General features: G+C 49.7%; 1 protein-coding gene across 12 annotated transcripts in view; it reads left to right on the top strand.

Annotated features, from left to right (window-relative positions):
- The window catches only part of PDE9A (phosphodiesterase 9A), a 106,598-nt gene that overhangs the window by 63,258 nt on the left and 15,937 nt on the right, over nucleotides 1–27,403 (top strand). For 8 of the 12 annotated variants that reach the window (XM_061167517.1, XM_061167515.1, XM_061167514.1 and 5 more), the window contains 5 exons: nucleotides 5,852–5,906; nucleotides 6,776–6,846; nucleotides 15,856–15,940; nucleotides 23,435–23,516; nucleotides 25,069–25,143. In XM_061167517.1, coding sequence (XP_061023500.1) covers nucleotides 5,852–5,906; nucleotides 6,776–6,846; nucleotides 15,856–15,940; nucleotides 23,435–23,516; nucleotides 25,069–25,143 — 368 coding nt within the window. Of the gene's footprint in view, nucleotides 1–5,418; nucleotides 5,482–5,588; nucleotides 5,759–5,851; nucleotides 5,907–6,775; nucleotides 6,847–15,065; nucleotides 15,559–15,855; nucleotides 15,941–23,434; nucleotides 23,517–25,068; nucleotides 25,144–27,403 lie in introns of those variants that run through there. The other 4 variants (XM_061167518.1, XM_061167521.1, XM_061167523.1 and 1 more) reach the window with 4 other exon arrangements.

Below are 27,403 nucleotides of genomic sequence, written 5' to 3'. Positions count from 1 at the left end.
CCCCTCAAAAGACAAGGGAAAAGTCCCCCTTAACTTTTTCTTTCCATTCACTCTATTAAATTTTTGTTAAACTTTTTTTAAGTCATTATACAATCACATGCAGTTGTAAGAAAAAATGCAGAGACCCAGGCACCCTTTACCCTTTTTCCAGGTATGGTAGCATCCTTCAGACTGCAGGAAGATCTCACCCCAGCGCTGTCGACACTGCTTCAGTCCAGGCACAGAGCATCTCATCCCCCAAGGGGCCCTCGTGCCGTCCTTCTATGTTGTTCAGTGGTTAAGTTGTCTCCAACTCTGTGACCCCGTGAACTGCAGCAGGCCAGGCTTTGCTGTCCTTGACTATCTCCTGGAGTTTGCTCAGATTCATGTCTGTTGAGTCGATGAAGCCATCCAACCATCTCATCCTCTTGTCACCCCCTTCTCTTCCTGCCTTCAGTCTTTCCCAGCATCAGGGTCTTTTCCAGTGAGTTGGCTCTTTGCATCAAGTGACCAAAGTATTGGAGCTTCAGTCCTTCCAGTCATTGTTCAGGACTGATTTCCTTTAGGATTCACTGATTTGATCTTCTTGCTGTCCAAGGGATTCTCAAGAGTCTTCTGTAGCACCACAATTTGAAAGCATCAATTCTTTGGCACTCAGATTTCTTCTTATCCAACTCTCACAGCCATACTTGACTACTGGAAAAACCATAGCTTTGACTATACAGACTTTTGTCAGCAAAGTGATGTCTCTGCTTTTTAATAGGCTCTCTAGGTTTGTCATAGCCTTCCTTCCAAGGAGCAAGTGTCTTTTCTATAGTGTCATCCAGATCCCTTCTATCCACTGCCCCTCAACCCTTGACACTTATTCATCTGTTCTCCATCTCTATAGTTTTGCCATTTCAAGAATGTTCTATAAATGTATTCATCCAGAGAGTGAGTTTGGGGATTGACCTTTTTTCGCTCAGCATAATTCTCTAGAAATGTATCCAGGCTATTAACGTGTATCACAAGTTCAGTCCTTTTTATTACTGAGTAATATTTCATGGTGTGGCCGGAACACAGTTTGCTTATTCATTCACCTGCTGAAGGGCATCTGAGTTGTTTCTGGTTTAGGGCAATTAAAAATAAAAGCTGCTCTGAACATTGTGTACCAACTTCTGTGTAAACATAACCTGTCTCTTCTCTGTCCCAGAGGGCAAGTGCAGGTCATACAGTAGTTGTATGTTTAGTTTTGTTAAGAAAATGTCAAACCCTTTTGCAGAAGCGCTGTTCTGTTTTACATTCCCACCAGCAGTGTGTGAGTAAGCTAGTTTCTCTACATCTTTTCCAGCATTGGGGTTGTCACTTTTTTTTTTTTTTTTAGCTTTTTTGATAAATGTGCAGTGATATTTCAGTGTGGTTTCATTTGCATTTCCCAATGACTCATGTAGCTCAGCATCTTTTCATGTGCTTGTCATCCATCTGTATATTCTCTTCAGTAAAATGTCTGCTCATGGCAATCTCTGGGGGTCCAGTGGTTAGGACTCAGCGCTTTCACTGCGGGGGCCTGGATTCAGTCCCTGATCAGGAACCAAGATCCCACAAGCCAAAACAAGTAGATGAATAAATGTCTGTGCCCTGCCCATTTTCAAATTGAGTTGTTCTGTTTTTTACTGTTGAGTTTTTACTATTCTTTTCATTGTCTATTTTAAAGTCTTTCTCAGATATGTGATTTGCAAATATTTTTTTCCCCAGACTATATACCTTTTTATCTCTTAACAGGATTTTTCTCAAAGGAAAAGTTCTACTTTTGATAAAGTGCAGTTTATCAATTTTCCCTTTTATGGATTGTTTTTGTTGTCAAGTCTGAGAACTCTCTGCCTAGCCCAAGAATCTGAAGATTTTCCTCTATTTTTTTCTAAGTTTTATAGTTTCCCATTTTACATTCAGAGTCCACTTTGCATTTGTTGTTGTTATTCAGTCACCAAGTCATGTCGGACTCTGTGACGACATGGACTGCAGCACACCAGGCTTCACTGTCCTTCACTATTTCCCAGAGTTTGCTCACTCATGTCCATTGAGTCGGTGATGCTATCCAACCATCTCATTGTCTGTCACCCCCTTCTCTTCCTGGCCTCAATCTTTCCCAGCATCAGGGTCATTTCCAGTGAGTCGACTCTTTGCATCAGGTGGCTGAAGTATTGACACTTCAGCTTCAGCATCAGTCCTTCCAATGAATATTCAGGGTTGATTTCCTTTAGGATTAACTGGTTTAATCTCCTTGCAGTCCAAGGGACTCTCAAGCGTCTCCTCCAGGACCACAGTTCAAAAGCATCAATTCCGCAGTGCTCATGTTCTTTATGGTTCCTCTCTCACATCCATACATAATTACTAGACAAACCATAACTTTAACTCTACAGACCTTTGTCAGCAAAATGATATCTCTGTTTTTTAATATGCTGTCTAGGTTTGTCATAGCTTTCCTTCTAAGGAGCAAGTGTCTTTTAACTCCACGAATGTCTGCAGTCACTGTCCACAGTGATTTTGGGGTCCAAGAAAATAAAATCTTTCACTGCTTCCACTTTTTCCCCATCTATTTGCCATGAAGTGATGGGACCAGATGCCATGATCTTACTCTGAATGTTGAGTTTTAAGCCAGCGTTTTCACTCTCCTCTTTCACTCTCATCACAAGACTCTTATGAAAATGGTAGGGCTCACCATTTATATCTTTCTTTCACCAGGGTTTTGTAGTTTTCAGCACACAACTTCTCCATATGTTTTATTTACACTTAGGTTATTTGAGTTTTTTTAAGTGTTTGTAAATGGTGCTGTGATTTTAATTTCAGTGTCTGAAACATGATCATTGCTAGTGTATATAGATACAGTCAATTTATATATTTATCTTGTATACTGTGACCATGTTGAACTCACTTATTAGTTCTATTTTTATATTTTGCTGAATTCTAATTGCTAATATTTTGTTAAGAATTTTTGCATTCATGTTAATGGCAGATATTGATTTGCAGTATTCTTTTTTTGTTGTCTTTGTTAGATTTGGTATCAGGTCAATACTAGCTTCACAAAGTCAATCAAAAAGTGTACCCTTCTCTTCTATTTTCTAGAAGAAATTGTTTAATTCTTGAAGGACTGATTAATTCTTCTCTAAATGTTTGGTAAAATTCTCCAGTGAAACCATTTGCACCTGGAAATTTCTTTGGAGGGACTTTTTAAATAAGCACAATTTCCTTAATAGTTACAGACTGTTCAAATTGCGTGCTTCATATTGGATGAGTGTGATAGTTCATACTTTTCTAGGATCTGGTCCATTTTCATCTAGGATGTCAAGATTATGTGTTTAGAGTTGGTTTTAGTGTTTCCTTGTTACCCTTTTGATGTCTGCAAGGCCTGTAATGCTGTCTCCCCTTTCATTCCAGGTACTGGTGATCTGTGTCTTCTCTCTGTGTTTCTTAGTCTTGCCAGGGATTTGTCAATTTATTGATATCTTTAAATAACCAGTTCTTTGTTTCATTGATTTTCTGTGTTGATTTTGTTTTCTATTTCATTGATTTCTGCTTTTTATTATATCCTTCCTTCTGCTGTTCTTGTGGGTTTGTTTTTGCTTTTCTTTTTCTAGGTTCTTAGATTATGGAGTTAAGAGTTTTCCTCTTTGTGAATGCAAGCATACAGTGCTATAGATATTCCTCTCAGCACTGCTTTAGCTGTGTCCCACAGCTAAATTTTCACGAGTTGTATTTTCATTTTCATTCTACTTGGCAGAAAACAGCAAAATTGTAAAGCAGTTACCATTCAGTGTCTATTTTTATATCCCTTAAGACTTCCTCTTTGACCCATGTATTCCTTAGAAGTGTGTCGTTTAGTTTCAAAATGTGTGAAGATCTTTCTGTTACTGATTTCTAGTTTGATTCTCTTTAAAGTCATAAACCATACTCTATTTGGTTGTGGTTCTTTTAAATTTGTTGTGGGTTTTGTGTGTGTGTAGACCAACATATGGTCTATTTTGGTATATGCTTCATAGGCACAGGGCTTCCCTTGTGGCTCAGCTGGTGAAGAATCTGCCTACAGTGTGGGAGACCTGGGTTTGATCCCTGGGTTGGGAAGATCCCCTAGAGAAGGGAAAGGCTACCCACTCCAGTATTCTGGCCTGGAGAACTTCATGGACTATATAGTCCATGGGTTCGCAAAGAGTCAGACACACCTGAGCGGCTTTCACTTCACTTCATAGTCACCTGAAAAGAATGTGCATTCTACAACTGTTGATGGACTTTTAAATATATGTCAAGACTGAGACAGACCACTAACTCTTGAAGGTTATATGATACACTTTTGCCCAAGATTTCAGAGTATGTGATCTAAAATACTGCTGAGTTCACCAAGGAGGCCTGTGAAGCCTTCTCACTGGTGGTTCTTGTCAATGGAGCCACCATTTTTCTTCCCTGGGGGGTCTGGTCCTCTCTGAAGGATAGGACTTTGATCAGCTCAACATGTGGCTCAATAAAGTTTCCTGGCTGACATTTTTACCCTTGTATTTCCAAGAGATATAAGGGGACATCGTTTTCCTTCTCATCAAGTCATAGGATGCTAAAGCCAGAGGAAACCTTGGATCATCTGGTCTACCCTTACATTTGGCAGGTGAAGGAATGAGGTCCTAGAGGTTATTTTAGATTATTTTTTAAAATGCTTTTGTGAAATTAACATAAGTTGTTATAGAAGTATATTAGACATACAGAAACAAAAATAAGAAAAACAAATATAATCTTACAACCAAAAAGTAACTACTATTATTATTTTGGAGTATACTCTCCCAAGTTTTAAGAAATGGAATCACACTGTCTTATGACTTTCTTAGTTTAATAATAGACATGAACATTTTTCTAAGATATTATTCCTAGTAGCAGAATATATTTCCACAGTACAGATACACCATCATTTATATGGTATAAGTGATGTTCATTTGATGGACATATAGGCGATTACAGTTTTCACTGTGTTAAATAACGTTGTGATGAACATCTTTTGTGTCCATACGTATGGTTTTTCCTAGAATTGGAGACACTAAATCAGAGCACGTGAACATTTTTAGCTTTAGAGCCCTGTTGCCAAATTGGATTATTGGGGGTTTTGTCTGTCTGGACAGGCTTTGCTTGGTTTTGATTTGTGTTGGTTTTAGAGTCTATATGGAAGCTTACACGCGTTCAGGAGGAGGCCTTGTTTAGGTCCCCAGAGTTTTAGGGTGTGATCTAAGCAGCCACCTGGAACCAAGGGGAGAGCCCGCCCTTCCCAAGAGCATAGAGCGGCTGGATTGGTGCCATGCATTCCACACCTTTCTATGAGGCATCCTGCATTGGGCCCGGTCAGGAAACAGGAAAATGGGCAGGTACATACAGCCTGGGGTCTGAACCTTGTAAACCCAGCCGCCCAGCCCAGTTTTATGTGCCAGGCTACAGAGGGACAAACTCGCTCACCCCAGCCGCTTCCTGTCTCTGGGACCTACCGTGAGAACGGTGTGTGTTGCACTCAAGCTATGCTTTGAACTTTCTGTCATAGTAATTGCCCCCATAAAATGGACCAGGGCAACTGCATGAAAGTGTCCCATATTTAAAGACCAGTCCTGCCCGCTTTTATGACTGGTGCTGACTGCGGGAGGATCACAGCTCCAGCCACTCTGCCTAGGCACCGCTGAGAGCTGTCCCGGGGGACAGGGCATCTGAAGCTGGACGGGAAACCTGGGGCCCAGGAGAGGCTCTGCTGCTGACCAGTGGCCAGAGCACCCCCCGTCAGGTACCCAGGCAGCTCCTGGGCGCAGTGTTGGGGTTCAGCCCATGGTCCACAGAGCACACCCTTTTCCATCAGGCTTTCTTTTCTCATCTGCAGAGAAAGAAGAACTGATCCAGAACGTGCTGACCCAGGTGGCGGAGCAGTTCTCAAGGTACAGAATCTTCTGGATACATCCACTCTTTCCCATGGCGAGTGGGCTCCTTGCTATCTCAGCTGATGGGCCCTCACCCATCACTTCCCCGGAGAAGCTGCCTGCCTGGTGGGGGTCCTTTGGGGATTCTGTAACTAAGCCAGCGTGCATGGGGTCCAGGAGACGCTAGCCTGCTGGTGCTTTCAGAGTAGGGACCCCGTTGCTGAGAATGTCCTCAGCTGGCTCTTTGGGGCGAGGACTTCAGCCTGTGGGAGTTGACAGCACAGAGATCCTGTGTTTGATGTCTGACTCACTCTTCATTCTGAGTTATGCTGCCGGTTCTGGAGTCAATGCTTTACGTCTTCTCAGTTACCTCCTATGGCATCTTACTGCCCCCCGGGTATTTGAAATGGGGAGAAGCCATAGGGTATTTTCTTAAAGCCCAAGCGTTGTTGAACTGATTGGGTTGGAGCCCAGAGAAGGGCACACCAGCTGCCTGAGGTGGTCTGTGCCCAGCAGGACATGGTGTGTGTGGGGAGCAGGGCGGGGGGCGGGGGGGCGGAGTGCTGGTCCGTGCCAGGGGTGAGCAGAGACCCCAGGTCCTCCCCAAAGAGCATCTGCTCACTGGCTGGGTATGGGGAGTAATCGTGCCCGCTCTGTGTTCCAGACTTGGAAAATACACCTTCGAGATAATTCCAGAGTGTGTCCTTTTCCTCCTCCCCGCCCGCCTCCAACTCCCATGAGTTCCTTAAAAACAACTCCTCTGTTTGGGCCCCTCACCAGCCCACCTGTGAGTCTCACCATGGCAAGGAGCAGGCAGATGTTGACTGAACCCACTTTAACTTGGAGAATTTGAGGAGTTATGTTGTTTTGTTTTTTTTCCTTCCCAGAGCTTTTAAAATCAACGAGCTGAAAGCTGAAGTTGCAAATCACTTGGCAGTGCTGGAGAAGCGCGTCGAATGTGAGTGGCATGTCGATGCCTTTTCACTGCTGTGTCTTTTAACCTCAGCGTAAATTAAACCACTTAAGCCGTGGTGTGTGATGATGGCAGGGGAGGTGAGGCTCAGAGCGAATGTCTTGTCTTTGTCAAGTACTCAGTACTTACCTTTGAAGTTAACAAAGGCTAGAAGAGTGATGAATCTTAAGCGTTTTATTCTGTTTGAGAAGTAACCCAGTAACTCGCAACATGTTAGAAGTACACAGTAATTTGCAATCCGGTACGTGTCATCAGATGGTATGTGTCGTGGTAGCACAGAAGAGCACAGAGGAAACTATGGGGCTTCCTAGACCGAGCCCCCCCAGAGACAAACCTCTGCAGAATAGCTTGTGTGTGTCTCTTTTTACATAAATGAGAACACACCAACCCATACTCTCTGGTTTCACAATTTTAGGGGAAGGTGTCTACTGAATGACCACCAGTGACTGCGTCTTGACTCAGTGACCAAGGAGCTAAAACTCCGGAAGATAACGGCTTCAGGCAGTCACCCTTTGTGTCCCATCCATAAAATAAGGGGCAGTGCTTGAATTCCTTGTGGTCCACAATTCCCCACCCAGGGCCCAAAGAGATGGCTTTTTGTCAGTGTCAAGGCTAATGTCAAGGTTAATATCTCCTAGGACTGACTTGTGGAGTGAGTAAACAGATTCCAGAGGTAAGGCTGTCGGGATGGCATCACAGCCTCTACCTGACTAACTCATTGAAGGTCACTTTTCATACCTTGTATGAACTGCTTGATTTTTTCCAAGAAAAAAAAAAAATCACGATTGTGTCCAAAACCAATTCACCTAAAGAACTTGAATCATGATTTACAGTCACCCTTTTCAAAGTGCGGCTGCTGCTGCTGCTGCTAAGTCACTTCAGTCGTGTCTGACTCTGTGCAACCCCATAGACGGCAGCCCACCAGGCTCCCCCATCCCTGGGATTCTCCAGGCAAGAACACTGGAGTGGGTTGCCATTTCCTTCTCCAATGCATGAAAGTGAAGTCACTCAGTCGTGTCTGACTCTTAGGACCCCGTGGACCTCAGCCTACCAGGCTTCTCCATCCATGGGATTTTCCAGGCAAGAGTACTGGAGTGGGATGCCATTGCCTTCTCTGTCAAAGTGCAGCAGCGTTTTTTAAATCCATTCGGTCATTAGAGCTGCAAAACAGTTATGTTTTCCCCATTGACAGTGAAGGAGCCAAAGAGATTAGGTGACCTGCTTGAGTTCATTCAGCAAATTGGAAAAGTAAATACCATAAAGAAGGCTGAGCTTCGAAGAATGGATGCTTTTGAACTGTGGTGTTGGAGAAGACTCTTGAGAGTCCCTTGGACTGCAAGGAGATCCAACCAGTCAGTCCTAAAAGGAAATCAGTCCTGAATATTCATTGGAAGGACTGATGTTGAAGCTGAAGCTCCAGTACTTTGGTCACCTGATAGGAAGAACTGACTCACTGGAAAAGACTGTAATGCTGGGAAAGATTGAGGGAAAGAGGGGGAGGGGTCAACAGAGGATGAGATGGCTGGATGGCACCATCAATTCAATGGACATGAGTTTGAGCAAACTCCGAGAGATAGTGAAGGACAGGGAAGCCTGGCATTGTGCAGTCCATGGGGTTGCAAAGAGTTGGACAAGACTTAGAGACCCAACAACAAGCCCTAGGGTCCTAGGGGGCAGCTCTCACCAGCACCTTTCACCATGAGGAGCTGGGGATTTGGGGGGAGGCTCCAGGAAGAGCAGGTTAGAAAGCGCTGTGGCAGCTGGCCTTGTAGCCACTGCCACAGACACTGGTCATGGCTGCAACTGAGCAGAAAAGAGGCTTTGCCTCCAAGGGATTTTGGGAGGGGGTCCCCTGTGTGCTGAGAGTGTCAGGACGAGGCTCCTCAGTAGCCGTGCAGCAGGAGCAATACCCCATACACCACATAGAGCTGATGCAGTGAGGACTCAGATCTGGCAGATCTGAGCCCCAGATTACAGTATCCCCAGCACCCCAAGATCAGTGCCGGGACCCCCATAGCTCATGGCCACCGCGGCAAACATCAGGCTTCTTCTCTGTTCACCAGCTGCAGGTCCAGAGTCTGAACAGAGTGGACCCCGTGTCCACACACACACCCTGCCTCCTACCCCTGCCCACTGCAGGGAAGGCCAGAGAAACTGAGTATGTTGGTTTCCTGGGGTGGTCATCTCAAAGCACCCAAACGAGGGGGCTTGGAACAACAGCAGTGAAGTCTCCCACAGTCGGGAGGCCAGATGCCTGAGGTCAAGGTGCAGCAGGGCCAGTTCCTTCTGGAGGGATCCTGTCCCGAGCCTGCTGCGCCTTCCAGGCTGCCCTGGGGCTTGGCGTGTGGCCGTCACTGCAGGCTGCTGCTGCCTGCACTCAGCCTCCCCCTGTGCACCTTCGTACTCGGGTCTCCCCTACCTTCCCACATCAGGCACCTCTCTGTGGATTTTGAGCCCACCCTCACCCAGGACGATCTTATCTCAGGATCCACACTTGCATTCTGGGGGTCAGGATGTGAGCCTGTTCCTTTGTCGTTGTTCAGTTGGTCAGTCATGTCCGACTCTTTGCAGCCCATGGACTGCTGAATGCCAGGTTCCTCTGCCGTTTACTCTCTCCTGGAGTTTGTTCAAACTCATGTCCATTGAGTCGGTGATGCCATCCAACCATCATGTCCTCTGTCGTCCCCTTCTTCTCTTGCCCTCAATCTTTCCCAGCATCAGGATCTTTTCCAGTGAGTCGGCTCTTCACATCAGGTGGCCAAAGGATTAGAGCTTCAGCTTCAGCATCAGTCTTTCCAATGAATATTCTGAGTTGATTTCCTTTAAGATTGACTGCTTTGATCTCCTTGCTGTTCAAGGGACCTTCAAGAGTCTCCTCCAGCACCACAGTTCAAAGGCATCCGTTCTTCAGCACTCAGCCTTCTTTATGGTCCAGCTCTCACATCCGTACATGACTACTGGAAAAACCATAGCTTTGACTCTACAGACCTTTGTCGGCAAAGTGACGTCTCTGCTTTTTATTATGCTCTCTAGATTCATCATAGCTTTTCCCTATGTCATTGCCTGTCTCTTATGGGGGCACAATTCAACCACTGCTGTGAGCATTTGCTGTTTTCATCTTCTGCAGTGGGAGGCAAGCCCCACTTTCCACCAAGCCCCATGGGGTAGATCTGTCCACACGTGGGAAGTGGTTCAGCCAGAGATCACAAAAAGCGTTCACTGCTGAGTCACTGCCTACACTTACACAGAAGAACCGTCTTCCAGTCACCACCTGGAGAGCAGATGCCTGGCGGGTGGAGGGGGGCAGCAGGTGCCTCCTGCTTCATCCTCCTCTCCTCCAGCTCCACTGGCCCCTCCCTGCACAGAAGCCAGCTCCAGGCCTTCCATTCTTTGTACACAGGCGTGTTAAAGAGGCCGTTAATTAATTTCCAGAACTCCTGCCGAGAGCTGTGAGACTTCCGGTCTCTGGCCGTGAGAGCAGCAATCAGGCAGAGAAGTATCTGTATTTCTGCCTTCAGGTGGCTCGTGGATTGAGGACCGTTAAAGGACAGAGCCGTGGTAACCATCTCCCCTGGCCTGTCCTTGCCCCAAATCCTCCAGAACTAACTCGAATCTCCTCCTAGGGCTCTTGTGTGAATCACAGAAGTCACACACATGCACATAGGTTACCTGGAAGACACGGTCCAGGCTCACGAGATCACAGTTACTCGTGTTTTTACTAGCTGTGTTCATTCTAGCCCCGGAGACCCGGGCCCTGAATGGCAGGGGTGGAGGGGGCTTGTATTTCTCGGGGACAAGAGGGTCAGGGTTAGGGTTCCAGGAGCTTTGGAGAGCTGGATCGTTGGGGTTGGGGGGCACTCTGGGCAGCGGGTTACCCCAGCCCCATTTTGGTACCTCTCCCCATGTCAGCCCCCAGCACCCCCATCTCCTCCTGGCTGCTCTCTGTGCACAGGATTGTGGGGTTCACACACCACAGGAGGTGGTTCTTATGCCCCTTGAACTCCACTTGGCTTTAGGCCTGTCCTCTCCTGGCACTTGTGGCTGACTGCCCCTCAGCTCCCCAGGCTCCACTACTAACCTGGAAATGACCACTGTTGCCTCACCTGAGCTGAGCCCCTGGGACAGGGGGGTATGCGTTCCAAAGAGCCGCCCAGACGTAGCATCTGTGCCTCCCCCAAAGACATCACAGGGACCCTAGAAGTGGACAGGGGAGGCCCTCTGAACAGGGGTCCGGCAGTCAGACCTCTATCATCAGTCACTTGGGGAACTGGTCACCCCAGGCTCTCAGAAGGTCAGTCCTGACCCTGCACTGCTGCCAGAAGCAAGCCAGCCTGTGAAGGCTGCCAGGCTGCTCCACTAGGCCCGGCCAGATGTGGACACACATACACACACAGACACACAGACACAGAGGCGCATACACACCCATACATGTAGACACACACAGAAACATAGGCACATATACTCAATAGTACACAAACCCTTACACACATACACATATGAACAGGCAAGCACGCCATGCTCACACACATATGTGCTGGGTCTGGTGTCTCTGAGCTGCTACTGACTGTTCTCTGCTTCTGAGGTTCAGAGAGGCACCCGCTAGAACTGCCCGTCTGTAAACCACGTTACATTGGTCTGACTTGTGTTCGAATGGAATTTCCTGCTTTTTTTTTTTAACCTTCTCAAGTGTTTAATTTTTTGGAGTCAAATATAAATTTTTCTGTAGCTCTTAATTCACCTTAAAGAGTTTCCTTCCTTTTCTACAGAATGTTTTCCTTCTTCAGGAGGCTGGGGTCTCACTTAGATGGAAGGATGTTTTAAACACAGGACACCCAGGGCCTCCTCTTGCTTCCCGGCAGGAGGTGAACAGTCCAGGGCACCCCCCTCCCTCTCTCCCTTTCTTCTTGTTTGCAGGACGGGCCCAGGCACCCTGCAGGCACAGGGCAGCCCTGCTCCCATCCAGCCTTTGTCCTTGCCCGTGCGTACTGTGTGCTTAGTCGCTCAGTCATGTCTGACTCTTTGCAACCTCATGGGCTGTAGCCCACCAGGCTCCTCTGTCCATGGGATTCTCCAAGCAAGAATACTGGTGTGGGTAACCGTTACCTTCTCAAGGGGATCTTCCTGACCCAGGGATCAACCTGTGTCTCTTACATCTCCTGCATTTGCAGGTGGGTTCTTTACCACTAACGCCACCTGGACACAAGTTCCATCCCTGGATCAGGAAAATCCCCTGGAAAAAGTCATGGCAACCCACTCCAGTATTCCTGCCCAGAGAACCCCGTGGACAGAGGAGCCTGGCGGTCTACAGTCCCTGCCCAGGCCTGGCCCAAAACATAAAGACCGTAGAGCTGGCCGCAGGGGCCTGAGTTTACAGCCAGGTCAAGCAAAAAACCCAGAAGACTGAAACCAAACCTTGCTTTTCTTTTTGTCACTTGGGAAATGTGCCTTATGCAAATTCCTTAGCAGAGTTCTTGGCAGAAATGCTGAAACACAGCTCTATTTCTACGTGTCTGTAAACAATTTTCAAAGCTCTGCAGGCCCACCAGGGCCTGGCCTGCCCACAGTAGCCTCTCAGGAGAGCCCGACGGGGCTGGGGGGAGGAGAGAACAGGACAGAGCTGCCTCCGTGACCACCCTCTTGCTCCTGCTCACTGAGGCCCCCTTCCTGAAGTCAGCATCCTTCTTAGTGAATCATTCCTGAACATTCTCCTCCAGGGCAGCTGTGACCTGCAAAGGCCCACAGAGTCACTTCTAAAGACCAAGAGAGGCCAGCAGAGTCCATGTGATGCTCAAGCCGCTAGTCTGGGGCTCTGGTCTGTGTCACCTGTGTTTAAAGTTTGGAACTGACGAGCGGGCTGAGATGTGGGCAGCTGACATCCGTCCCCACCATGGGACCTCACTGGGTCGCCACAGGACCTGGGGAGGCCCAGCGCAGTCGGCCTTCTCGCTCCCCCAGGATCTTCCAAAAGGGAGCCTGGTGTCCAGCAAGGCCTGGGAGGGGCTGCCCCAGGTCCATGCGTGCCTGCATCTGCCCAGCATCTCCCAGCTTCCTCCCTGCGCTCTGGCACTTTAATCCCATGACATGTTGTTTTCTCATCCATTGATGAATGCACTTTTTGCCATCTCGTTGCTCACTGTCAATTTCCTTGGCAGCCAGGGTCCATTTCATAAACATCTTTGCTGTAAATTCTGGATCTCTGAGATTCAGATAAGTGATATCATACCGTGTAGCCCAAAAGACTGAATCTTAACATCACCCCCAATAAATGGCCAAGGACTCTGATCTACATCAATTCCAATATCCATTCGGTCAAACATCAGGCAGCCACCAAGAGCCGTGAGCTAGTGGGCAGCTGCTAACAGGAGCATCCTTAACCTTGATGATGGAAAAAAGCAAATGAGAAAACAGAGCGGCATAATCCCCAAATTTGTCTTTTTTTTAAAAAAAATTTTTTTTGATGTGGATCATTTTTAAAGTCTTTATCTGATTTGTTACAGTATTGTTTCTATCTTATGTTTTGGTCTTTTGGCTTCAAGGCATATTGGCTCTTAGCTCCCCAACCAGGTATTGAACCCTGGGCCCCCTGCATTGAAAGATGAAGCCTTAACCACTGGATTGGCAGGAAAATCTCCTGTCTCTTTAAAAATAAGAGTAAATAGATAGATATTAAGAATGCATGGGGGTGGGAGAGAAATGCCTGGAAGGATACATACACACACACACACACATATATATAACATTGTTGTTGTGGTTCAGTCGTTCAGTCACGTCTGACTCTTTGTGACCCCATGGACTGTAGCATGACAGGCTTCCCTGTCCTTCACTATCTCCCAGAGCTTGCTCAAACTCATCTCCATCGAGTTGGTGATACTGTCCAACCATCTTATCCTCTGTCACCCCCTTCTCCTCCTGCCTTCCATCTTTCCTAGCATCAGGGTCTTTTCCAATGAGTTGGCTCTTGGCATCAGGTGGCCACTGTATTGGACCTTCAGCCTCAGCATCAGTTCCTCCAATGAATATTCAGGATTAATTTCCTTTAAGATTGACTGGTTTGATCTCCTTGCAGTCCAAGGAACTCTCAAGAGTCTTCTCCAACACCATATAATCGTAAATGAATTCTCTTCTGGCCCAGTGGGCTCACGGATACATTTTTAAATACTCTTCTTTGATAGGCCCTGTATTTGCTCCATTTTCTGTAGTAGTCATAAGTTATTTTGCATTCAGAAAAGTGATGCTGGAAACATAGTGAGTGTAACCGTGGACCCTGACTGGCAGGGCACGGCCGCCCTGTTTGGACTATCCAGCATGGTCTGTCTCTTCCCCATGTGGATTCCCTTTTTGGATCCAAGTCTATGCCACATGCCAGGTCCCTTCTCCAGCTGTATTCCCCTTTCTGAAATTTTCTGCCCGTCACGTGTTAGCAACCCTTTCCTGGGCCCCTTCCTGCCACTGATGTTGACTCCACTGTATGACCCAGTGACCGACGCGGCTGCGATGTCATCCCCCCCTCCGAGGGGTGAGCATATTGCAGTGGGACCGAGGCTGAAGGGTGCCTGGGCGGGTGCACACTCCTGGTCCCAATGCAAACCTTTACGGTGTGTGTTGCTGCACTTCTTCTTGGGAGTGGGCCCAAGCTTCCATCCACCTCCTAACAGGGTCCGTGATGCAAGAAAAGACTGAGAGCATCCGACCCCAAAGGAAGATGTGGGGTCCTGGTGGGAGCTCGAAGTACCGATGTCATTTCCTCCACCCCCTCCACCTCACTGCCCCGCTTCCTGGTACAGATTGGCATCCCACAAGGCACAGAAGCAGGTCACCAGGACCAGATTCAAAGATCGAATCCTCCAGATTCCTGCCACACAGACGGAAAGACGCCATGGTTTCACAAAGCCTAGCCCCCACTTGGCCCCTGACCCTGAAATGTTTAGAAAACCCGCCCAGGGAGGTTCTAGTTCCTGCCTGTCTGCCCAGGGCGGTGCTGGGAAAATTTCCACCGCTGTGAGCTCCAGAGCTGCTGACAGCTCCTCCCGGCAGGGAGGGGATTAATGAAACAAGCGGAAGTCACCGAGCTGCTTTGTTTTCTTTTAGAAATCATCTGCATTTTATTTTTAGCTGTATTCAGAGCCACGCTCGATGAAAAGGGGGATGAGTGGCATCGTGGGTAGTATCTTTTTGCATAAAAATCGAGGTGTGATTACAAAGTAACAAAGCTCATCTTTTTTATTTCTTATAAACTGACTCTAGTCTGAAAGCCTTTCCAAAGCTGGCAGCATTTCTGGGCTAAATATGCACCTGCCAAGTGTGTATGTCTTGAAGTTGAATACTCGCTTGTGGGTGTAAGCGCCAGTTCATCCTTTGATGAAAAACAAAATAGTAGTGTTCCGACTTAAGGGACCCCCCCCTCGCCACAGCACCCCGGAAGTATGACCAAGCCTGGGGTCCTTCTGGCCTGTTCATTTCTCACCATTTCAAGTCTGGACTTCTGGTTAACTGCTCTACAGGATCTTAAAGTGCAAAGCTCCTTATCTTAATGAAATTTCCATTCTTGCTGGGAAGCTGTGATTTTGCCCCCTGAAACTTCTGTTGCATTTTAATACCCTGGGAACACATAACCCCCTTTTTCTTTGAGGGATAAAAGACACTCTGTCCCGGATCCTCAGCTGGTGCTTAGGGGTATGGAGAGAAAGCAAGAAGTAGGTGAGCGTGGAGTGGAGATTCAAGGAGTGGGGAGGGGGAGGGGCTTCCATCCTAGAGGGATCACGGGTCTGAATGCGATGAACAGGCGTGTGTCGGGGGGCAGCTGTGTTTCAGCTGAGTGAGGGGGAGGCCAGAGAATCAGCAGGGTGGGTGGGAGTGGGATCCAGTGTCTGAGCCAGCCTCCCCTCCTTCCCACTCGCCAGTGGACATGGGAGCCGTAGGCTAACCCCCAGTTACCAGCCTTCCCATCCTCTGCCGTGTATCCATGGTAACCCCCTTGTTTCTCTTGGTCCCCAGTGGAAGGACTAAAAGTGGTGGAGATTGAGAAATGCAAGAGTGACATTAAAAAGATGAGGGAGGAGCTGGCAGCCAGAAGCAACAGGTAAGGTCTGCACCGGGGGAGGCACGGGCAGACGGCTGGGGGAGAGCACTGCATAGCCATATGGGCCGGAGGGGGGCCTGGGCTTTTTTTTCCCCAGAAGCGAGGCTGAAGAATCTGGTTCAGCTGGGCTTGGGTGGGCACCGTCTGGGATCTGCTTTTCAGTTACACAGCTTTCTTCTCATAAAAGCGAGTTTATGGCCGTGGGAGGTGGGGAGGATGACATCACAGAAGAAGAGAGGAAGCGACCTACAGAAAATGGTTAAGATTCACACCCTCAGCTTGAACAAAGTCAACGTCGATTATTTTGAAAAAGGGACCAATTAAAGGAGAAGGGCCTTTGGCTTCCAGAGGACACATGTCCTGGAGCCTCAGAGTCCCCGCTTTCGTATGGATGTCCCCACAGTGCAGAGTCGGAGAAGGCAATGGCACCCCACTCCAGTACTCTTGCCTGGAAAATCCCATGGACGGAGGAGCCTGGTGGGCGACAGTCCATGGGGTCCCTAGGAGTCGGACATGGCTGAGCAACTTCACTTTCACTTTTCACTTTCATGCACTGGAGAAGGAAATGGCAACCCACTCCGGTGTTCTTGCCTGGAGAATCCCAGGGACGGGGGAGCCTGGTGGGCTGCCGTCCATGGGGTCGCACAGAGTCAGACACGACTGAAGTGACTTAGCAGCAGCAGCAGCGCAGAGTGGCCAGTCAGGGGAGCAATACCACAGTCTGGACACAGAAGTCACTTGTCCCTCGGAACGAGGGTCCCTCCATGCGTGCCCCCTGGGGAGCCAGGGTGAGATGCCCAGGCTGCCAAAATTCATGAAAAAACACCCCAAGCACTTCTTGGAGAGTGGGGTTTCGGGTGCAGCTGGACCCCTGGCCGAAACTGAGGTCAAAGCAGATGTTCAGGTTGGGGGTGGAGATGTCCCTGTCAGCCGAAATGACGCGGGACGAGATGCCTGCATGGAGCACTTACTGTGTGCAGGGCTGTGCCGGGCGCTCTCTGATTCGAGCAGCTCTGCCTGTCTGCCCTCCGGGGTTGCTTCATGCCCACGGTCACCCGTCCGGAGCCCGCATGGTGATGATGTGGCCTGTCACCCCGAGAACCCCTTGCCACTAAGGTGGCTGAGGTTACGCTGGGCCTAATGAGACTTAACAGGACTCCTGGGCCCACTCACAAACCTGTGCAGACACACCGGCTCGTCTTACAAGGCCGCCTGACATCCTGAAGGTCATTCCCGGAATTTTCAAAATTGAGGGCAACCTGCTTAGTGGGGAGGGTGGCTGAGTGTGGGGCCTTTGGGCCAGGAGGAGACAGGGAAGCTGGTGGTCCCGTCAGAGAGTGGTGAGGCTGGCAGCCTTGGAGTGAGCTTGGGACTAGCCCGATGGGCTCAGAGCCACATTGGCATGTCTTCCCAGGACCACGCCATGTTCATGTCATACTTGTCATCTAGCTTGGATTCTCTGAGACCAGCCTGGGACTGGCTGCCTGTGGCCCAGTACCATGTCTGCTGCAGCGAGAGGGGGCAGGGGTGCGCTCTGGGCCCTGTCGCCCACCTTCCCTCTGGAATTGCCTCACCCACAAACATGTTGCATCCGTGGAGCCCACAGAGCACTTTGGGGAGACAGGTTGGTTTTTTTGAGATATAATTGGTTCCCAGGTGGCGCAGTGGTAAAGAGTCTGCCTGTACCACAGGAGATGCAGGTTTGATCCCTGGGTCGGGAAGATCCAAACTAGATCCCCTGGAAAAGGAAATGACAACCGGCTCCAGTATCCTTGCCTGGGAAATCCCCTCGACAGAGGAGCCTGGTGGGCTGCAGTCCATGAGGTTGCAAAGAGTCAGACATGACGGAGCAACTGAGCACACACATTAGTTGAAGGTGCACATAGTATGAGGGGTTTTATAATGCAGCCTGTCATCCCTTCTCAAATGACTGACTCCTGCCACTTCCTGGAACAGCCCGGGTGAGTCATGAGCCCCCACCAGCCAGTCTCGCCCCCTCCAGATTGCAGGCGCCCTCTTCTGTACAGAGCCTGGTGGGGGCAGGGGTGAGGCAGCGCTTCCAGTATGGTCTCTGACATGCACTGGCCATTCGGGTCGGATCGCAAGAGAAAAATCAGAATTTCATCCAGGTTGTGTTAGTTTCTTGGGGCTGCTATAACAAAGTACCACTAACTGAGGACTGAAAACAGTTTATTTTCCCACAGTTCTGAGGGTTAGAAGTCTGAAACAAAGGTGTCAGGAAGGCCAGACTCACCAGGAAGGCTCTCGGGGGACCTGTTCCAGGCCTCTCTTCCAGCTTCTGGGGGTGTCAGTGATTCTTGGGGCTCTTTGGCTTGCAGGGCATCACTCCAGGGTCTGCCTCTGTCTCCACATGGCCTTTCTCTGTGTGTCTATCTGTGTTCAAGTGTCCCCTGTGACCAGTTAACTCACATGGATGTGAGAGCTGGACAGTAAAGAAGGCTGAGTCCCGAAGAATGGATGCTTTTGAACTGTGGTGCTGGAGAAGACTCTTGAGTGTCCCTTAGACAGCAAGATCAAACCAGTAAATCCTAAAGGAAATCAACCCTGAATTTTCACTGGAAGGAAGGACTGATGCTGAAGCTGAAACTCCAATACTTTGGCCACCTGATTCGAAGAGCTGACTAATTGGAAAGAACCCTGATGCTGGGAAAGATTGAGGGCAAGAGGAGAAGGGGGTGACAGAGGATGAGTTGGTTGGATGGCATCACCAATTCAGTGGACATGAACTTGGGCAAACTCTGGAAGATAGTGAAGGACAGGGAACCCTGGCATGCCTCAGTCCATGGGGAGGTTAGGGCTGGAGGTGGGGGCAAAGAATCAGGTATGACTTGGCGACTGAACAACAATAGTCATACTGAGTGAGGGGTCACCTTCCTCCAGCATGGCCAATCTGAACTCATTACATCTGTGACCTATTCCAAATGAGGTCACAGTCAGAGGTGCTGTTAGGACCTCAGGGTATGAGGACACTTAAGAGACATAACATACCACATGGAGAAGACCCGCCTGATCTCAGAGCACAGGGTAGACGAGATGTCCCTTGCAGGTGCCTCTCTGAGGCAGAGAGAGCTGAGCTGGGCTCATCCAAGTGTTGAAACCCCTTCCATATGCCGCCCCCCGCCAGAAGTGCATTCTTGGAGTTCACAGTGCCGCGGTAATCCGAAGAGTTGTCCTCCCTGTATTGTAACCAAGTCTAGAGCGATGTCATCTCAGCCAGCAGTTTTCACAGCAGCCTTGTAGGTGAGAGACGAGTAATTTTAACTCTTCAATCAAAAATAGAGTAGCGTAAAGTCTCAAACATTCCCGACACAATCGGGAAAAGGAAATCTAGCCTCCTGGGCGTAGGTCTGATCCACAGCAGCATCACCCACCTGAGACCCTGGCCCAGGAACCTGGCGGTGCCCTGTGCCCCATACAAACAGCCCTGCCCTTTTCTATATGGAGAAATTGACTCAGATCGAGGGTAAGTCATTTGCACTGCCCTCCACAGTCTCTGTTGATGGCAGGGTTCCATCCTAACTAATCACAAAGAGGGTCAGGCCATTCAGCATCCTGGGAGCTGACTTGTTACCTGGGACCAGCTTTGTTACCTGGGATCACACAGCTGAGCAGCTCTTTCTGACGATGTCAGCCCAGCTAGGCAATGGTCCTGCCTATGGCGGGGCTGAGAGAGGAACAAAGGTCCCAGCCCGGGCGAGCCCAGCTCTGTACCCACTCGGGTGGTCAGTGAGTCTGAAGTGATGACCACCATCAGCCACCCATGAGCACACCCCAGTGTGGCCTTGGAGCCAGGGCTCTGCATGGACCAAAACCATCTTCCCCCAGGAAACAACAGGATAGTGGTTGGGTTGGATCAGACTCAGACCCACAGACAACCTCGGAGCAGGCAAGAGTCCCCTGAGACCCAGGCCTTGGGTTTCTCTTGGCTTTTCCCCAAGAGGAAAGAAGGCGAATCGCCTGCCCAGCTGTAGGGCAAGGTCCTACCCCACTGAGCACGTGTCCACAGAGTGGAGCTGGCAGGTTCATCCCAACAGGGCTCTGTGGGAACACTCGGGGCAGCCCTGGAGCCCACCATCTCTGCTTCTGTCCCAAACACCTGGCCTCAACCACTGGACTGAGCCCCAGGAGAGGGAGGGCTGGGAGTGCAGAACACAAAAGCAAAAACCAGCCCCAAATAGAAAAGGAGAGACACCATGCCAGAGGCTCTGTCAGCTGGAGGATGCTGGTTCCCGTGGCAACAGACACAGAGGGAGCCGGCAGGGGCACCTGGCCGATGTGGGCAGGCCCTGGCAGGACCTCCCAACGCTGGGGTTTTCAAGCAAGCAGAGAGATCCCAGCAGTCAAACCATCCTGGATGGCAGAAGCTCACGCAGTCCTCCTGGGAAAGGTTCACAACCAGCCTGCACAGCACGCGTGCAGATGTTGATTCAGAAGAGGCTAAAAGCACAAGAAGAATAATGACAATGCTGCGTGTGGTCTTCAGAGCGTGGGCAAGTTCTCACTGCTCAGACATGTGTAAATGGAAGTTCTCGTGTGCAAGGGGGACTGCGGACATCATCTAGTTGGCGCGTTTTCCTGGTTCACTTTGCTCCTCTTTTGCTCTGTCTGTCTTAAAATCTCCCTCCATTCACAAAGCTGTCCTAAGCACCTTGGATGCTTCTCACAGGCATCGGGTGGAGGGAAGAAGTAGTGGCACAGTGAGAAGATCATACTGAGCCTCTTTTTCCAAAAAGGAGCAAGCGTGTTATTCTGAATTTGCACGTGGTGTAGCCTCCTCGTCAAACCTGCAGACAATACTGGTGGTGGGGAAGAGTCGGTAATAACTGCAGCAACCACAGCGCTCCCAGCTGAAATCCAGTCAAGAGCTTCCCAGATGTTCTTCTGTGTACAGATACCCCGTTTTGAAAAACAACTATGAAATACCGCATTGTAATTTTTTTTTCACTTACAGAATTGTAAACAATCAATAGATCAAAATGCAGCCTCAGACATTCTGAAGGCTGCGGTCCAGCACTCATTCTCATGCACCAAATGAATGAGTTCTTTTCTTGGTAAATTGTTCTCTATTACTTTTCAGGATATACTGTAGACAACGTTTCTTTTTCCCCTTTCACTCCAAATTCCCTGGCTTCATGTAATACTTGTCATTAGAGATGACATAACAGACCTCCCTGTCGAGGTACCATAATGATATAAATTATTTCCCACTAGGGGACATTCAGGTAGCTTCTACTCTGGTTTTGTGTTTTTGCAGCAATAGATAATGCTGTGGTGAATACCTTCCAGCCATTTGCTTGCATCTAATTCTTTTCTTAAGGTAAATTCCCCAGAGGAGGCTAGCGGCTTAAAGGATATGAATTTCTTTATGGCTTTTACAATATGATATGAATTGCTCTCCCAGGAGATGAAACTTTATTTACAGACCTGCATGAGCTTCTGTGTTGGCCCCCACCCCCTGCCTGGGAATCTCACAAGGAAGGAGGAGGGCAGAGTTTAGATACCCCACTGTGTTCCCTATTTGGTGGGGGGACTGGGAGTTGCTTCAAAAGGGGTTAAGGTGCCCAGATCTCCTGGAGCAGGCCCCACCTGCAGCCCCCAGATGTGTCCCCACAGGCCAGATCATTCGCCCCTAACGTTAGAAGAGGGCTTCCCTCCAAAACCAGCGGGCTCCGTTTGTTCCATTCTTGTTGCCTCAAAATTAAGTGATGAAAAGGAGTCAGACAGCAAATTCAGCAAGTATGTAAGGTGTACAGGTGGGGATGTCCTCAGAGTCTGTCACAGGAGGGGGTTGATGGCAGTCCACCACACCCTGGTGCCCAAGGAGGATGTGCTTTTGGAGGAGGTTGAGCTGTCTGAAGCATCGGCAGTGCGTTTGTGACACGTTAGTGGAAAAGGCAAGCTGCCAGAGAGCGAGCTCAGTACAATTCCATCCTTGTTGAGAAGGACCAGGGGCTGCCCGTGTGTGTCCATGCCAAAGAAGGTTCTGGAAGGATGCCCCGAACTTAACAGAAGGCATTTCCAGGCATGAGACTTAGAGGAAGGAAGTGGGTAAAATGGGACTTACTAGTTTTTTAACTTTACTTCTATGGTTTTTAACTTTTTAGAGTAAACATGTCTTACCCACATCATGAGAAAAAGATTTTTAGATGCCTCTCTAAAGTGAAGATTACGTGTTTTCAGAGAGCTCCATATCTTCTCAGGAGGTCCAGCAGGGTCCTTGGGGTTTAGCAGTGAGATGTCTCTGGCTCTGTGACTTATTTTTCTGGAACAAATAAGACGAAAGGCGTTTGTGAGGTTCAGGTTGGATTGAGTTTGGGGTGTCAATAATATTGTTTATACTCCAAGGAGTATCTCCATGGAGTTATCTACTCCATGCGGGGCACTGTGCTAGGTTTTCTACGTACTCTTTTTTTATTTATTTTAAGCTTTTTTTTTTTTTTTTAACTTTTAAATTTTCTTTTTTTTTTTAATAAATGTATTCATTTTAATTGGAGGCTAATTACTTTACAACATTGTAGTGGTTTTGCCATACATTGACATGAATCAGCCACCAGTGTACATGTGTTCCCCATCCTGGACCTGCCTCCCTCCCCATCCCATCCCTCTGGGTCATCCCAATGCACAGCCCCGAGCACCCAGTCTCATGCCTCGAACCTGGACTAGCCATCTTCTGTGTGGCGATCTACTTCACTCTGTGTAATAGGCTTCAGTTCCATCCACCTCATTAGAACTGATTCGGATGTATTCTTTTTAATGACTGAGTAATATTCCATTGTGTATATGTACCATAGCTTCCCTATCCATTTGTCTGCTGATGGGCATCTAGGTTGCTTCCATGACCTGGCAATTATAAACAGTGCTGCGATGAACACTGGGGTGCACGTGTCTCTTTCAATTCTGGTTTCCTCGGTGTGTATGCCCAGCAGTGGGATTGCTGGGTCATATGGTAGTATTTTAAACTTTTTATTTTGTATTGGGGTATAGCTGGTTAACAGTGTTGTGATAGTTTCAGGGGAACAGCGAATGGACTCAGCCATACACACACACACACACACACACACACACATATGTATCCATTCTCCCCCAAACCCCTCTCCCATCCAAGCTCCTATATAACGTTGAGCAGAGTCCCCTATGCTATACAGTAGGACCTTGCTGGTCACCCATTTTATTTTTTTAAGTTATTTATTTATTTGTTACTTTTTATCTTTTTGGCCACACCATGCAGCATGTGGGATCTTAGTTCCCAGATCAGGGATTGAACCCGTGCCCCCTGAAGTGGAAGCATGGAGTCTTAACCACTGGACCACCTGGGAAACCCCTGGTCACCCATTTTAAATATAGCAGTGTGTACATGCCCATCAACTCTGGGGTTTGTTGTTTGGGCTCCAATGAGGTCCCCACAGTTAGCTGCCCAGGCAGCACCAAGCCCAAGGTGTGGGTGCCAGAAGTAATCTCTGCTTTTCTTTTCAGGACCAGCTGTCCCTGCAAGTATAGTTTTTTGGATAATAACAAGAAGTTGACGCCTAGACGCGATGTCCCCTCTTACCCCAAGGTAAGATGACAGCCTGCCTGTGAAGAAACAACCATCTGTGTCCACAGCCTCAGGGCACAGCCGCCCCCCCCCACCTCTGGCCCTACCCAGGGCCCCCTCCCAGCCCCACTGCTGTCTGCATGTTTGCAAAGCCAGCTCTCACCAGGGCCCTGTCAGTGACACGCTTCTATTATTCTTAGGCAGAATATATTTCCTCGTTGACATTTGTTTAGCAGAAGTGGTCCCAGACCACAGCTTACTGCCAGGAGATCATAGCTCCTCGCTGGTATCCACCCAACCCCCATCACCAACTCAGTGAACAAACGGTTCTGACATTCAAATGTTACTTGAAAGAACTTTCATTTTTAACTAAATTATTTATAATCTGCTTCATTGCATCTCCCGTCCCTGAACAATATGTAGTTATTATGAGAAGTTTTGTTTTGGGGTCACAGAGGATGTATCAGTTATAGGAGAGGGGCCGTTGTTAGAGCAGGCAATGCCCTGGGAATTGGGAGGGGCTTCAAACAGCTACGAAAGATGGATCCCATGATGGTGGTCCTCCATCTCACAATGCCTTCAGCTGGAGACTGAGCGGGATCCTGGCCCAACTGAGTTTTACATATTTGCCCACTAAGATCTGGGCTTTGCCAAGACCAAGATCCTCCAGATAGGGGTGGGGGGCTGGGGTTGCTGGCCATGCACAAGGCTGACCCCCCAACCCGCCACCATTCCCACAGCAGCAAAGAGCCTTCCAGGGCTGCCAGGGGTCTCCCTGACTCGGATGTGAAGGATACACTGAATATTGTCCGAGGTCATCACGTGGACCCAAGTGCCCTTTCCCACAGGAGTACACGACCCACACCTTGGGACCATGCCCCGGGAGTCACGCAGCCCAGCCTGGGTCCCGAACAAAAGGCACCCGTCTTCCACAGAGGTTCCTTTTAAAAACACAAACAGAAAGACCTAGGAGATGACTGGGTTTAATTCCAAAACACTGTGACTGTCTTGTGTCTACAGTCTTCTGTTTCCTCTGACAACCTAACCTAAACTCCGGTGTTCCATAGAACCCACAAGCTGTGCTGTTATATAGCCCATGGCTAAACTAGTGACAGGTTCCAAAAACAAACCTCAAAATAGCTTCTTAGCCAGTACTTGAATGTATGCCAATTTTTTTTCCCCTTGATTTCACTTTATTGTATTTTTTAAAGTCGGGTTTCTCGGGATGTCATTAGCACGCAGTACGGTTCACCTTCTACAGGTGTGGCGCACTGTCGAATGGGACAGGCTGACACGGTCACACGCCCTCCACCACGATCAGGGGTGAACACTGTCTCCCCCGAAGGCCCCCTCGGGCCCTGCACGCTCAGTCCTGAGGCACTCCCCCAGCCCCAGCCCCCACTGGTGGGGTGTCCATCCCTGTGGAGTTGCCCCCTCCAGAACTCTCGTGGGTGTGGCCCTGAGAATGGACCCAGGTGTCCTGAGACGGGGTGGGAGGATGTGGAGAAGGCGTGGCAGGCCTTTGTCCAGCACAGAGGCCGGAGCCAGCTCACACTGCTCCCCGTCCCTCCAGTACCTACTGTCCCCTGAGACCATAGACGCCCTGCGGAAGCCCACCTTCGATGTCTGGCTCTGGGAGCCCAATGAGGTGAGTACAAGAACCATCGGAACGGGGGCCAGCCTCAGGGACCCGACGGGAGGCATCCCCATCCCTCGTCTCCGCTCTCTTCTCTTCCTTTTGACTTGCTTCCCCAGTTTTGCAGCCAGACTGCCCCTTGGGCTCGGGAAGGCCCTGAGCCAGAACCAAGGAGCATGTGAGCACCGGGACCTCACACCAGATCTGGCTGCTCAGAAACGCCCCCACACCCCCCCCACTGGGCTGCATCCTGATCCCCCGGAGCAGCTGCCAAGCCCCCATGGGAGTGAGCCTCCGGGCTCCAGGATTATTTCAGGAGGGGGCTTCCACTTGAGGTCCCGCTCAGAGTGGTCGGCCTGGGGAGCCATGAGGACTCCAGGATCCATGCTCTGTTGCTCGATCGTGTCTGACTCTGTGACCCGATGGACTGTAGCCTGCCAGGCTCCTCTGTCCAGGGTATTGTCCCAAGCCAGGGATCAAACCTGGGTCTCCTGAATTGGCAGGTGGACTCTTTACCATGTGAGGCACCAGGGAAGCCTTCAAGGGCTCAGAGTAACTTCTTACAGCACGACAGTTCTTTTAAATTTCCCTTTTGCTGAGAAAACACAGTCATGGAGATGATTGTTTAGTCTGTTACCTAATAACATCAGATACACCCTCCTCTCTCTGAACCCCAAGAAATCACAAAGCCACATAGACCTCAGGCCACCGAAAGCAGCAGATTCTCGCCAGCTTTTCGGTCATGCAGGAGCGCAGAAAGGCTCACGCTCTTGGACAAGAGCGGCAGAGCGACTTCCCTGCAGGTCTGGGAAATGGATCATGTACCCTGAACTCTCCTGCATGAACCACTGTCACTCGCGTGGTCTCCTGGGATAAGAAAAGCCCCAGTAAGAGGGGCGGGGAAGCACAGATCTTGCCTTCACCCCACCCGGTCCACCCTGAGAAGAGCAGCTGGATGGCACGGGTGCTCCAAAACGTCGAACCAACCAACACGCAGGACTGGAGCTGGGAGGTCAGGGAGGAGGGGCTGTTGTAAGTGTCACTGCCGGGTCAGTGCTTGACCAAAGACGGACGTGGTGGAGGGGAGCAGGGCAGGAGGAGAGGAGTCAGGTGTTCCAGGAGAAGTGTGACGACCTCTTGTCCCAGTAGCTCCTGCTGAACAGGGAATCCTGCTGGCCTGTCCACGAGCAAGTGGGCCCATGGGAGCTTGGAACACACACCCCTGTTTCCAGCAGGTGGGCAAGTGCCGCTTCGAGCACATCTCACACTCCCCGTAGTCGTTTTGACCTCAACCCACAGGGAAAAAGAGCAAAGCTGGGTCCCTGATGGCAGAACCCTGCCATTCCTGTCTCAATAGAACACAGGCTGCTTGTGGCCAGAGAGAGAATGTTCCACCTTCATGTCAGAGGTGGAAGGATCCCTGCATCCACCATGGGGAGGCGGCCTCTCTGCCTTCATCACTCCACCTGTGGGATGTATGAGCAGGTGCTGGCAGAGCAGGGCTAAGAGGAGGGAGGCAGCCCCCTGCAGGTCTCCTTGGCCTGAGTGGCTGTCATCTAGCCCCAGGGTTTCACCAGCACACCTCCACGATCCCAGGGGGCCTGGACAGGGTTCCAGTGCTTCTGTAAAGTGTCTCCCTGCCCAAGGTGGCAAGCCAGAAGTGCTCACAGACAGGAACCCTGGCCTCTGGGGGTGCCATGAATTTTGGAGCATGAGCAGCAAAGATGAACAGGTACAAGGACACACCTGAAAGCTTCAGCAGCCCGTGTGGCCCCCAGCACTGCATCTGGCCACCCCCCGAGAACATCAGAGCTCCCGGATGGTGGTGGTCTACCTCCCTCCCTCCACGCAGGGGTGATGCGCCCTGCATCACCCAGGGCCCAGCCCAGCGTCCTCTGATCACAGACTGGACGGGGAGATGACCTCACGCTGCTCCCCTCTCTCGAGGGCCAGCCTCTGAGCGCTCCCCACAGCACTGCATCTGCCCAGCCCCGCCTTGAAGGCTACGGGACCTCGCAGTCGTCTCACGTCCTCCACGCTCATCATCACCCAGCTGCAAGCCCAGGACCCGCCGCAGTGTCCACAGCTGCCATCATGGGAGCAGATGTACAGACGCATCCCTCCTGCTCCGAAGCCACCACATAAGTGGCACCAGATGGTTTCGTCTGCCGATCACCTCCGCCTCTTGACTCTGATTTCACAGCAAACATTTCGGCTCTGCGGGGTTGCCTGCAGCCGTGAATGGGCTGGTGTGGCGGGGAGCAGGGTTGTC

The sequence above is a fragment of the Dama dama genome, chromosome 19 (assembly GCF_033118175.1).
Source record: "Dama dama isolate Ldn47 chromosome 19, ASM3311817v1, whole genome shotgun sequence".
NCBI lineage: Eukaryota > Metazoa > Chordata > Mammalia > Artiodactyla > Cervidae > Dama > Dama dama.
This window is presented reverse-complemented; position numbering and strand designations above follow the sequence as displayed.